Source organism: Megalops cyprinoides, chromosome 3, assembly GCF_013368585.1.
Source record: "Megalops cyprinoides isolate fMegCyp1 chromosome 3, fMegCyp1.pri, whole genome shotgun sequence".
NCBI classification, from domain to species: Eukaryota; Metazoa; Chordata; class Actinopteri; order Elopiformes; family Megalopidae; genus Megalops; species Megalops cyprinoides.
The window spans coordinates 34,198,323-34,212,217 of record NC_050585.1 but is presented as its reverse complement, the minus strand read 5'-3'; the positions used below and the strand labels follow the sequence as shown (position 1 = coordinate 34,212,217).

Here is a 13,895-nt window from a genome sequence, read left to right as displayed (position 1 = left end):
CATAAAAGTATAGCTGTTCAAACGGTTCAGGTGGTCAGGGCCTGCTTGATTAGTCTTTTCTTCTCAGAAGAGAGTTTTTCTGGAAAGTGGATGTCAAACTGGATAATGAGGTCTCCTCTCTGGCTAGGGTTGTTGGATAAGGGCATTCCTTCACCAGGCACCACTTTGCTGTATTTGGGGCTGGACAGGAGAGAATGAATGTTTGAATTGAATGTGAAGACCAAACCAAAGCCTCACCCTTTGACATTTCAGACACACGAGAAATACTGCACACTTGACGTTTGCGTTGAAAATTCCATACAGACATACAGCACAAGTTCAGAACTCAAGAACAATTTGTCTAGTTCCACGACTGATAATTTACTTTGCATAATCTGTATGTTCCAGAAATGCTTTTTCATGAATATTCCTGGGCAGTTCAAGAGGAGTATACCTGAAGGCATACCTGCAAAACCATTATTCACCCACAAGGAAATGTTAGTTTGCAGTCTGAAAGGGTGGAAAATTCTTGGTATTATGGAAAAATCACAAGCTGTTCCTAAATATGATCCAACAAAGTTTACAGTGAAACATCAACACACAGTAGGTAAATGAAGCCCCAGGGCGTACTTTCTGGAACAAGGGCATAGCACTGTATTTGCAGTGACAATTTAAGTATAATCATTGAGAAGTTCCTAAAAAGAAATAACTTTCAAAGTACATAATACTATTATTAATGCACATAAAATGAGCTAAAACATGTACCAGAACATAGAGGCATAGTCAAAGTTGTTGAAATTTGCTACCAATTAACCTACTGAGTAGTGCAGCCTGGTGTGCATTTGGCATGCAACCTATCAAAATTTTCTATAAAAAATGAGTGGGATCAAAGTAAATGCAAGTGATGTGAAATGGCTGATCCTGCACCTCTCAAACACCTAGCTAATCCCAGATTTAGCAAGAGAGAGTCACAAGATTATCAAGATGTAGGCATGCTATCCTCGGATATCACTGTAGTCTTTAATTGGTGCCATGCTACATCCCTTTTTTTAACAAGAAATATTGGATCCCAGTGCAGCCACACAAGGGGAGACGACCCACTACTGCAGGCTGTCATCCAAAGATGGCATGACATTACAAGACACCTATGAAATATCACGGGTATAATCTCACAAATATTATGGCCAACATCAAACACTCATACACATTTGACAGAATTTAGAAAACAACACGGGACTTATCAACAGTACTACCTACTTTATCTCAAAAAACATTCAGGAGAAGGAACATTCTACATTTTGTGTGCAAGAACAAATATACTAATAGTTCAACGCACATGTTGACAAATTAGGTCCATGGGCTTTAAATCTGGTTGGATCGGGAATTCAAACCACAAACGGAAACCCCAAAAGTCATACATGCACAACATAAGTATTGTTTGTTATGAAACAGTATGAACGAAAGCAGTGGATTTTCAGTTTCAGTGCAAAGTTACAGCACGTCTGGGGGAACTCAGGGCTGTGCAGTCTGGTCCTGCATCATCTAGACTTATCTCACCCAGACACATGTTCCTGACACTGGGAAAACAGGATAGGCCAGGGAAGGACTGATAAACAAATAGACATACACCAGCTCATAGCTGACCCATATAAACGTCCAGAAAACATACTTTAACGCCAAGGTTTCTATGACAATTCATGCAATTAACACTGACACTGAAGACAACATAAATAGCCTTAATTCCACAGTCACTCCCCAACACACACGCATACATATAAACACCTAAAACTAATGAGATTTTGACTATGTTAACAATACTGACATTGCTTTTGTAAAATACAAAGTAGTTCTCCCCAAAACATTTACCAGTTACAACACCCTCAGTTTTGTTTTGAGCAACCCCTTTAACAGAGGCCAACCTGAGTGGAGGAACAACAGCTCCCCTCAGAGGCTCAGAGTGGGGTTAAAACCATCATTGTACCTCAGTGATAGCACCCCAAAAATAAAATGCTTTTGTCCAAAATCTAAAAGGTCATAACAATTTTGGCATTTTTGAAGAAAATGAAGAAGGAAAGCCTCACACACACACTGAAGGACCAGAGTTTTTGTCCCCCTGCTATAAGTGAAAGTAAAAGCACAACTCACTGCACAATGTCGTTGACAGGAATGTTGAGAAGTCTGCCATCTAGAGTCTCCACCTCCACAGAGAAGCCAGTTAGTGCCTGTGCAGTAAGGCCAAAACATGGCACATAAAACACATTTTAGAAAAATGTGTTTTACTTGCAGAAACTAAGTGAACCGCCCCCCCCACACACACACACACACACACACATTTGGTTTCTAATATAACTATGGCATAATTTCACTGCCCTAAAACGGTTTCATGAATCCCCTTCACTATGAACTTACCAAAGCACTTAGGATTCAGCCTTATAGTGTACTGAAGCAGCAAAAGCACTATGTGGGAATCCATAGCATCAATTGTTAAAATCTGCCTCAGGGTTCTTGGCAGCTGATTTGATTATAGTCAATGCAATTAAATGATCAAAGCTGTTCAGACAATGGTTGCTTATATGAAATCTGACTGCATTCATGAAACGTCACATACATACAAAGGATGAAGGAAAGAAATATTCTTCAACTTCCCCTCACAAAATTCACTAAAAGAAAAATCTATATCTAAAATGAGACAACACAGACTTAAACACTCCCATTGAACAAAAAAAAAAATCAGTCATTCACCTTCTCCAGATCAACACGGGATGTGAAGACGAGGTCATCCTGCTGCCGGACAAACCGTGGGTGGCTCTTCTCCCGTACTACAAACACAATGTCAGCTGGGATGCTGTTTGGTCCCTGGGAAGTACAGCCATATCAAAACACACACAGCACACACTTTGATCATACTGATTAATCCTGTAATTAATAATCACTGCCCCATAACCTTTTAATTGACCAGTCAAAATTAACACTGCATAATTCCACTGGATATTTCAGATGCAAAGACTGTATGAGCTGCTTGGCCTGGTCAGGGGTTTGTACTTCAAAATGTTTGCTTCTGATCACCTGGTCTCCCTCTTTCGCAAAAGTTATTCTTGTCCCTTGTTTCCAGCCTGGTTTTACATTGATGGTTAGGATCTTGTCCTTGATGCTGGAGGTGTGTCCATCATCGTTCATTACCTGGTTTGAAAAACATTTGCCTTTTCAGTCAGTAAAAGTCAAAGTTAAAAGCCTTTAAAAGTATCATTCTGCTGTAGTCTTTAATAAGAGTTTACATAGTCCATCAAGTGAGGAATCTGGGTCTTTTGCACAGTAGGCTGAAAGCGTCTTGTTGCCACAACATGCTGCGTGATTCTATTATACACTTCCTTTAATTTAATTTACACCATCAGAGAGGCTATATGTGGTAAAATAAAACCAAGGCTGCACACCTAATGACTCTTACCCGTCTAGATATTTTGATCTTCTTGGTACATCCAAAGAACAGGTCTTCTAGAGACAGGTGCAGATCTCTCTCTATTGGGGGGTCCTGCTTCTTCACCCCCCGTCCTTGTAAACCCCCAAACCGAATGCTCGCCTCACTTCCATCCCCCACATGGAAATCTTGAGGTGAAGGGTGGCAGAGATGGAGGAAAAACAGTCATGCTGTTTTTCTTAACATTTAATCCTAACCTACTCCAGTAGTGTTGCACAGTGGTGAATGGGCTAGAGACAATCTGAGGATTATGGGTTTGAATTGCTGACGGCTGTGCAGTGAAGTTCTCTCAGTCTCAGTCCAGCGGGGATCCACAAATGCAAACGTGTGGCATAACATAAATTATTAAAAAAATAAAACTGTTGGAGATGTGCATTGTCTGCAATGAATATTACATGGGAAAAGAAGAAAAATGAGCAGCAACTAAAACATAAATTTCAGACAAAAACTGTTAACCTTTTCTTTGAAATTTGACCTGGAATTTCTTTCTTATGTTCTTTTCTCTTTTCTTCAACACAATCTCTGACCTCATTCAGGGAATATACTGTATTTGTGTCTCACTAAGAATCAATTCAAATTACAAATTGTCTCATTGATCCATTCATAGTTATGACATGTAATATATCAATTTCTCACCTGCAAAAGGATTGTCTCCCCCAAAGAAGTCCCTAAAGACTTTTTCTGGGGTTTCATGGAAGGTATACCCAGTTGTCCAAGCCCCATTCCCTCCACACTCAGGCGGGATGCCCCCTTTCAGACCTTCTTCCCCAAACTTGTCATATGTCGCTCTCTTCCTGGCTGTTTAGTGATAAATAAACAAATGCACACATAAATAAATGAGCATGGCAGAAATACATTAATTCTTCTCATGGCATACAACATAAACCAAAGTTGTACATGAACTTGGGTAACCTGAAAGGCATCCATCCTTTTTACTGACGACATACTTGTCCACTCATACAATGGGAAGTTGTGTTTTTTAAGCTACAACATTCAGTTAGTGTCCAGGGTGGACATACTTACGGTCACTCAGAACATCATAGGCCTCAGCAATCTGGTTGAATTTTTCATAAGCACCTCTTTGACAATTTGTGTGAGGATGGTATTTCAGCGCAAGCCTTCGGTAACTACAAAGATACGTCGGAAAGTAAGTTACCTTGCATTATTTAAAAAGAGTTAAGTTAAGAAAGTAAATCATGCTTACGCTTTCTTAATGTCGGCGTCTGTGGCATTTCCATTTACTTCCAAAGATGCATAGTAATCCCGACTCATTCTGAACCGAAAAAGTACAGCAAGTAACGCTGTATCCCTATAAACCTTCTGACGGTTGTTACTTGAAATCGGTTCTGTTTAAGGATTAATTACTATCACTTATCTGGTGCTTGAAACAGCCTAAACACACGTACAGTAGCTGTGACAGTACAACTACCAATTCGCTGACGGTTGCCAGGTTTCGTTGCTATGGGCGCAGTAAGTGCCGCATGGATTGCTGGGAGTTTGTCCGTGCGATGGTGCTGTCAGTCTGATTATTCTGTTAAAACTGTTGAGTGAAATTACATTTCAAATAGAATTGTCTGTGGGTTTTAAAACAGAGTAGCACAATGTCTGACCTGTTAATAATGTATATACTGTTTTCTTCGGAGAAACCAGCCGATATATTAAACGTGGGCTAGGTTGTTACGGAAACATCCTGAATAGCCAATCAAAATCTGTGGTACAGAATTGTATCATCGCCTTACATGACTTACATTATCTTAATTAGACTATAGCTGACCTGCTGGTTGCATCCACCAGCGGTACTAGAGCCTCCATTCAATGACAAGCTCAATAGAAACAGGTCTAGGTTGCACTTTACTTTGACATTGTCTGCTTCCTAAATTCTACTCAAGAAAAGTAGTGTTCAATGCATGCCTCCATGCCAACCCATTGTCACAGCTATCTTTAATACAATTTTTTTAACCAGCTGTAAAAATGGTAAAGTATGCCTTTAGCATAGCATAGCCAAATCACTGTAGGTGTTGTCTTCAAAAGCAGTGGTCTGTTTCTTATTAGTTACCTAGTTAATGCAGTACAATTACACAGTAGCATTGTATACACTCTTCAAGTATTTAATCTACCATCTTTGCTAGATTAAGCAACTGTAAAGTCATTTTGAGAAATAACATTTAGTAGTTGACAAACTCTAAAAGGATTATGGTATACATTAATACTCAATGCTGACACTGTAGTCCAAAAGACTCATCACTGGCGTTCAATAATACAGTATCCAACAGTAATATTGTATGACAATTGAATATACAAACTGTAATTTTATTAGTTTTCTTCATTTACTGTAAAACACATGAATAAGCAGAGGTGAAACAATGCATGACAGTGGAAATGTTAAGTGGGTTACAGTATATCTTATGCCAATTTTTGAGGCTAAAAATCATAAAACTGCAGAATAGAGTGGCAAATTGACAACCAGTGGCAGAGGGGCTCAGGGCACAAGTCAACCTGTAGGGTTAAATGTTAGACTAAGGAAGCAGTGTAACTCAGTTTAGTCTGCCTGAGTTCAAGTTATGAGGCAGGTACACTAAATTCTGCAGGAGACAACATTGGGAAATATGGACAGGTTGTGACAGATCTAGAGTTAAGCCCCATAACTGGATGAGTTGGACTGGTCAGATGCTGTTGGCATGGACACTGAGCAAGGGAGAGACACCAACAGGGCCTGTTTAGTAATACCATGCAGTTTTTTTTGAGGGATGGCACTCCAGACAGATGATGTAATACATTGCAGACTGCAGTAACAATGGGAGAGAGAAGCTTCCCTCTGTGGAACCTATTTTAATATTATTCTTTCATCCCAGTGGGTTCAAGCGTCTCTCTCTCTGATGTCAGAGAATAAACCCACATGTTGGGAAACATTCAAAGTGCCGTGCCAATGCAAAGAGAGACAGCTTACTGCAGCCTGGCGTCTTCCCCCTGGGGACTGATTTGGCAATGGTAAAAGAGCAGAATTAGACAAGCTGTGAACTGGAACAAAGAACATTACTTGGTGTTTAGAAACAGTACAACCACCACTTTTCAAGACCAGATAGCTGAGATTATTAATTCTGTTCACATTTCAATGTGGGATCTTCTGTGGAGACTCTCGTGGTAGAACAATAGCTTTGTAGTATAATAACCATCAGTCAATATACCAGAGCTGAACTGTGAGGTACTTCCCCAGGGCAAAAGACACTCTGGCCTTTAATTCAGAATTGGACATCTATTATCATTTTAATTATTAACAGTCAAACTAAATATGAAATCTTAAATTCTAAGTACACTACTGTATGTGTATTGACATTATTTATTTATTGCAACTTCTCACAGATATGTATACTAATAAATACTCTAATGTCCACAGCATTTTAAACAAGCATGACCTAACATATTTACTAGACACCTACCACTGTCCAAGTCAGCGAATAGCCTGATAAAAATGAATATTGTAGATGAAATAACACAATACAGCCATCAAGCATTATGAAGCCATTAGGAAAACAGCATTTTTCTTTGGTTAAAAGTATTTTTAAAGTACACTTGGTTTGCAAGTGAAATGTACCTCAATAAATGCACAACTTAATGTCTGTTGATCCTATTACTTACTTGCTTACTTACTTACTTACCTGAAGAGTACTTTACTCAATCGGACTGGCTTCCTTCAACACAAATATCAAGAAAGGAGAAGCTAACTACATAAGAGTCTAAGCGAAGAGTTCTGAGTAACAGCCTAGCCTTACCATGGTCTAATAATTCCCTTCCATTTACATTTACATTTATTCATTTGGCAGACGCTTTTATCCAAAGCGACTTACATAGGTTACAGTTCTTTACAATGTTATCCATTTATACAGCTGGATATTTACTGTATTTCAATGCTTACACTCATGAAATACATAGCTAACAGCGCATTCAATTTCCCAATGAGTCAGTGTCTAGCCTCCCAGCCTAGACATCACCCTGCAGTTCAATACAGATGCTACTCCAACCCGCATGTTTTAGTAGCTGCCTGGGCAGCCAGGCGGAACTTGTTTGTTGAACGTGATATGGGAATGAGAGAGCCTGAATCATCTAGATATCCATAATAAACTACAGCAGCTTAACATACAAAAGCATGTTCTTACTCATGGTTAGATTTCAAAAATGTTCTGTTGAATTAAGACATAGTAACAGTAACACATGTAAAATTCTAGGCATTAGCAAGCAGATGTACCACAACATTAATTACATTTTAAAAGGAAAAAAACAATTCTCATTATTTCATGCCTTTTAATCTTAATAAATGACTGCAACTTGCAGAATAAGAACACTGAGGCTTTCTGAATAATTAACATCCCATCTCCACCTGAAAGTTTATCTGTGCAATTAGTATTTGAGTATGCCACTTATCAACAGATGATCCCATTAAATGAGACCAGATTTTAAGTGTTCCTTGTGCTTCATTAGGTGTGATGTACCCCATATCACAGTTTATATTGAACTCACTGGAAGAGAATTATGGTCAAACACGCACTCTTTTCCCAGACAGAAACATCCTTTTCTCTTTTCAGCTTCTCCTTAATTGCAGAGCCTAGGAATTATCCCTGCTAATGAAACCTCTTTGCACTCTGACTGTCACTAAGAAATGAGGACAAGTACAGAATGCATCTTGAATCAACTGTTGCTTTTTGAAAGCATTTACATTACCACATTTATTTGGGCCAAAGTTAGGACATACACATATATGCATCTTTTCCAGACTAAGGGAGGGTTAAAAACAGATCAGAAAGGTTTATACATCAATGTAATTAGCATCTTCAAGAGACCAGAGTAAAAGTTGCATAGGGGAGGGATGATGGCTGGCTGGGTAGGAAAGTCTGACATTTCTCCTCTTCAGGTCATCTGTGCAATCAGTCCTTCCAGTTCTGGTCGTGCTTTGAATCTGGACTGGTAATCCGCCTCAGTGTGCTTGGGTGAAAGACAGAACAAATAACATTCAAGACAGACTCCACCAGAAGAAAACTGCCCTTTTACCAATTAGTCTTAACAATTTTCATTTGCATAACTCTCATTTTCTGACTGTGCTGCTTACTAAGCTTGAGCACTTAAATTGTGTCAGATTAATTATACAGAAATGATTTATCTTAACAAGGTAAAGTAACACAGGCAGATTTTTTGTGACTAACATGCTATGCCACTTTCACATGCACAAACTGAGTAGGGAACAGAATGCTATGAGATAAAAAACAGAGTAGATAGTGAAAGTAAAATTCATTAGCATATTATTCATCCATGTCTCTAATATCTCTAATGGTTGGATCAAGAAACCCTCATGCTGGCAACAACCTGAACTTGACTGGATATCCAAGCTGTTGTTGACTACAACATGACCAGGGTTCAATCTCATAGAATCTCATAGATGAAAGACTGTTAAAGCAGATATATTTTTACAGTTGCTCCTTCCAACAGATGATTTCTACAGCACTTAAAAACAGTCACTTTTTTGGTCATTGGTGTATTTTACACCTCCTTTGTTGTCATCACGTGACTTTGTCCTCTTCAGCATAAACATCCATCTCTGTGATACACTTCATGTCAATTGATATATATATTTTTTTTTACCCTAGTACAGTACAGCAGGACTCAGTCAGCTGCCTTGCAGAAGAACCCATGAATGTGCTCTAAAACTGTGTGCGTAAAAAATGCCATAATTATGCCTGTTACAACTGAACTGTCAAAGCTGAACTATGGTTTGGGAGACATGTAAAGAAAAACGAAAGATGCAGTTCGTCACTACATGTCAATGGTGTGTACACCTTCATCTTAACCACATATACCACACCTTTCAGGTGCAAAGTCCTCACCTCCTTTAAAGTCAGTTGGATTCCCTCTGGCTGGTTTTTCAGCAGGACCTCCATAAACACAGGACACATCGTAGCGCTCAGACCACTCAACTGAAAAATAAGACATGTGGAAGTCCCAATGTAACTGCTCATCATTTTGTATACAAGTAGTGTGAGGACGTTCACACTAGGCATTTACCAGTCAACTCTGTATAAGCCATCTGCTTAAGGTGTGCTGCTTGGTATGTCCACCTGAATGTATTAACTGGGCTGAATTTATTTAACACTAATTTACTTTTTCCAGAGTGGTACTAGTGGTATTATTAAATGAGAAATACACAGAGGAAACAGCAGCACTTTTTTAAACCATTTTTATCACCTGGACAACTCGCTCGTGAGTCTTGAGCACTGCATCCACGTACATCTTGGTGCCCTGCTCCTGCATAATCATGATTTCTGTGCTCTTTGTTGGTAAAGCATAGCTGTAAGGATAGAAAAGAACAACAATATTATTAACAATGTTGCTACACGTAACATATCTTCAGAACAGGGCACATATGTGCACACAAACATAAATTCTTAAATCATTAAATGTAACTTGAATCCCAGGGAACACCATACAATAAATGAATGTAGCAAGGATATGGTGCTTACTGACACAAAATGTCATGATGATTACAGAAAACATTTAGAAATATTACGCAACTGGCTGTTTGCATGTGACAAACCCCAGAGCTGGACAAGAACAGGACTGGAGAGTGAAGAAGAAAAATGCTTCGAAAAAAGATGAAGCCAGATAAAGAAAAAAGCATCAAAGATTTTTTGTTTGGGTTTGTTGTGTCTACTTTCTTATTTTAGTCTGTTATTTTTATTCAATCAGCTTTTGAGGGGAAGCTGAATAAGATGTATTTCTTTTATCCTGTCTCACTAGCCCCATCACTGAAGAGACACATGTCTGAAGACCATATTTTGTCTGTTATCATCCTGTAATTTGTATACAGTCATGAAGCAACTTTCACAATGTTTAATATTTATACAGTATTTCACGTATAAATGTTTATAAAATATTAATATTGCATGAATATTTTACTTAATCTCATATTTATCTACCCTTGTCTTTCAAAAGACTTATAGCCCATTTTCAGGAACGCAACCCCTAATTGTAACATTGTGACTATGGGAAAATAGTCCAAACTATATGTGTTTTTTGAAGGGGTGCGTTATAAAAGTCGGAACTATCTGTACTAATAATTATTTATTCTGATTCTGGTAAATGACTACTCAAGTCAATGAAAAGGGTATTAAAAGTAAAATAAATTAATGGCCTGTAACGTCAAATAGTCAGAGGAAAACCTAGAAAAGGCTAATTTTTTACATAAGAAATCATTCAAATAAACTAAATACAGCTCAGAGCTCTTCAGTTAGAAACACTGTCACCTTTCATCCACTTTGATCTTGAGGCGGTTGCAGATGTTGTGTATATACTGGGAGTAGTGCTCCACATGGGTCATGTCATAGCCCGAGACAGTCACATTCACAACTCCATACTCTGTCTCAGTTCCTGGTTTGATCTGTTTCATCTGGAGCTTATCCTTCTTCTTCTTGGGCTGAAAGCAAAGACCACAGAGATGTCTGGTTCCATACACAGTGTCGCAAGTCCATGACATATTACATTAATCTCAACAACATGTATTTACTTACAAGGGCTTTAGTGCATGGCAAATTGTTTGGTGTACAATATTTGTACAATTATTTAAAGTTGCCATAGGGTAACTGAACTAAGAGTGCTTCTAGAAAAGATAAATGGAGACTTACCATATCTTTTGGCAATAGGTACTTGTATCGACCAATCCCATGGGTTGGCATGGATCTGTACTGTCTCTCATTAGCTGACAGAGTGCCTGTGGAAGACAGATGCCACCTATTGTTACATTATCAACCATGATTTTGTGCTCAAACACTGCAGTTTATTCTATTAAAACAGATATACTGGTTTAAAAATAACTCTCAGCAATACCACTGTAAAAACATTTTAATAAAACAATTCATTTCTGAAATAGCTTAACATAACTGAATATATAACTCTGACTCTACTTTAATTCTCATTTTAAACAAGGCAATTGGGAATATTAAAAATGCTGCCATGATCTTACCTAGAAGTGGGTGCTGCTTTAACAGTGAAGCCCTTAAGGATATATTGGAAAAACTGAAATGATCAAACATGCCATGAACCCTGTCACTGTAAACACTGAAGCCTTTTCAAACCAAAAATCAAAGGAAACTCTTCTCTACTTAAATGTTTATTAAAACATCTAAAATCTATACCATTACTGTGAAATAAGATTATATGTATAATAATGTACCATCTCCATGTAGATATATATTTTTAGTGTTTGCTTTCATAGTCTCTCAGAATACGAACTAAGATAACGGTTGTTTTCCAGTAATTCCTAAATTGAAAACTGCAGGTATTTTCAAAAGATCAGGCTGGTCTCCTGACCAAAAAGCCAAACTGGGTACATCATACATTACAGTCTAAGAAGATATATTTTTTAAAGTTGGCGCCTTAAACCGTCTGCATCTTATTAAGGATGATTATGACACACCGACCACTATATAACACATTCGATTTTACTCGTGTTATGTATTCTGACATATTTAATATCCAATTTGGATTGAACGCCGTCAAATAACCAGCATACTGACAAACCCATGCAAAATTGCTTCGTCCACGTTGACTTACCTAAATACTGATGCTGCCTGAACCAGTACACGTGAATGATGAGTGACGGAGAAGTGTAACTGATGAGAAAGTGAATAGGCTGTGTTAAGAGTTTTTTTTTTCCACATCAGAGGAGCATGACTGTTTCAACATTGTCTTAAACATAGTAAAATAAGTCCATAATCATTGTTGTGAACATCTATCTAAATTCAAACATTGCTGACTAGCATTTTAACATTCCACCACTGGGCTAACGTTAAAGCACAACTAGCGAGCTAAGTTAGCTAGCTAACTAGCTAATGACCTTCCCCTGAATCCCACCTAGTTATCTTACAAGCATATCTTCGATATTATGCATTATCAAATAATGCCTACCTTTGTAAGTAGATTATTCATTGTCCGATTAAGTTAAATTTTATGCTGTAATTAAATTATAGAAACGAAAGGCATGATCTGTTGTATTGTGTAATCCGACATTAGATGCGGGTGGACGAAGCTTCTACCAAGTCCGTCTACATAAAAGGAACTTCAGAAACCTATCCTCAATATTGGTTCCGCTTCCAGCAGCTATTCTGTTAAACAACTGTACGATTTTGTAAATATTGCCCGTACTGATCACTCTCAAGGCAATGACTCATTTTGGAAATAGGTGTACAGATTGTTCAAGTGCATCGCTTCAAAGCGAAGGCACTGCGCAAATCATATATATCTTTACGGTAACTTGATTATCGCATGTGTGCAATATTTAAATGACCAGAACTGCGTATCTCCTGCTGCAAACTCATGATCATGAATTTAGACATGTAAAGACTGTGTCAAGCCAGGTAGCTGTATATCGCCACTTGTGTTTACACATGCTCATCATATCAGGGCTCCAGACTGCGACCATTTTTTGAGAATGTGCGAGTTAAAATTTCACGTGGTCGCATTCGTGCTATAAATGAATAAATGTAGAAATACAGAAATAAATAAATAAATGTAGAGATGCATAAATAAATGTGGAAAAAAATGAATAAATAAATGTAGAAATGCAAAAATAAATAAATACATCTAAAAATACAGAAATAGCCTTGTTCATTCCCAACATGTATTTATTTTTAATTTATTTATTTATTTATGCTTATGTCGTTTTTTGTCCTCCATAACGAGAGGTCCCGACTCAGACACAACTGATGATGAGAGTGCAGTCTGCAGGGAGAGTGCAGGTGCAGGCAGGGAGACACCGACTGAGCCAGTGAAGAAGAAAAAGTACTTTCAACCACAATGGCTAACGCAGTACCCGTTGTTGCCGTATGAGGGAAACTTAATGTTCAGATTAAAATATTTTGCAAATATCAAGTCTCGAGTCACTGCCAATCTTTACATCAATGCAAAACTAGGGTATGCAGATTAAGACAACTATTCATCAGCATGCAAGCTCATTGATTAATACCATGCTGTACCAAAAAAAAGGGTGCGACCAAATCATGTGCTGGTGCGACCAACTGAGAGAGCTGGTAGCACCAGTGCTACCAGTGGAAAAGTTAGTCTCGAGCCCTGTCATATGGAAATTATGGCATAACATATAACGATTAAAGTGCTTGCCGCTAACCAGGATTTAAGCAATTGAAATCCCACGCCAGACTTGCTATGCAAGAACTGAAAACACATCCAACTGTCCTCAAGAAGTCGGATATGTACATTGTTATTGTCGAGATGTCCGGTGCAGAAGACGAGTCAAGGGCGGTTGACTAGCACCGACTGAACACTGAATAAAAAGTTGTACCGTTGTCTCAGACTTTCAGACATCATAACAATGACGTCACCACACCCAGACTCCTCCACTGACGTTTCAGTGTATGTACGCAGTCAGAGGAAACGTGGCGTC

The 13,895-nt window shown here is 38.3% G+C and overlaps 2 protein-coding genes across 3 annotated transcripts; both read right to left on the bottom strand.

Annotated features, from left to right (window-relative positions):
- Window positions 1–26: 26 nt before the first annotated feature.
- On the bottom strand, window positions 27–4,792 carry dnajb13 (DnaJ heat shock protein family (Hsp40) member B13). The gene is made up of 8 exons (XM_036525232.1): window positions 4,659–4,792; window positions 4,478–4,581; window positions 4,091–4,252; window positions 3,425–3,582; window positions 3,046–3,159; window positions 2,722–2,835; window positions 2,125–2,201; window positions 27–180 (listed from the first exon to the last, which is right to left on the bottom strand). Exons 1-8 carry the CDS (start codon window positions 4,724–4,726, stop codon window positions 27–29), a joined length of 951 nt encoding a protein of 316 aa, XP_036381125.1. The 5' UTR covers window positions 4,727–4,792.
- A 3,352-nt stretch (window positions 4,793–8,144) lies between these two features.
- On the bottom strand, window positions 8,145–12,535 carry mrpl48 (mitochondrial ribosomal protein L48). 2 transcript variants are annotated; one of them, XM_036523446.1, is made up of 8 exons: window positions 12,404–12,535; window positions 12,050–12,108; window positions 11,460–11,512; window positions 11,122–11,207; window positions 10,744–10,913; window positions 9,686–9,788; window positions 9,328–9,417; window positions 8,145–8,431 (listed from the first exon to the last, which is right to left on the bottom strand). In XM_036523446.1, the coding sequence occupies exons 1-8, from the start codon at window positions 12,422–12,424 to the stop codon at window positions 8,357–8,359; spliced, it is 657 nt and encodes a 218-aa protein (XP_036379339.1). In that variant the 5' UTR covers window positions 12,425–12,535; the 3' UTR covers window positions 8,145–8,356. The 2 variants fall into 2 exon arrangements, with proteins under 2 accessions (XP_036379339.1, XP_036379340.1); XM_036523447.1 differs by having other exon boundaries at window positions 11,460–11,491.
- Between the last annotated feature and the right edge of the window lie 1,360 nt (window positions 12,536–13,895).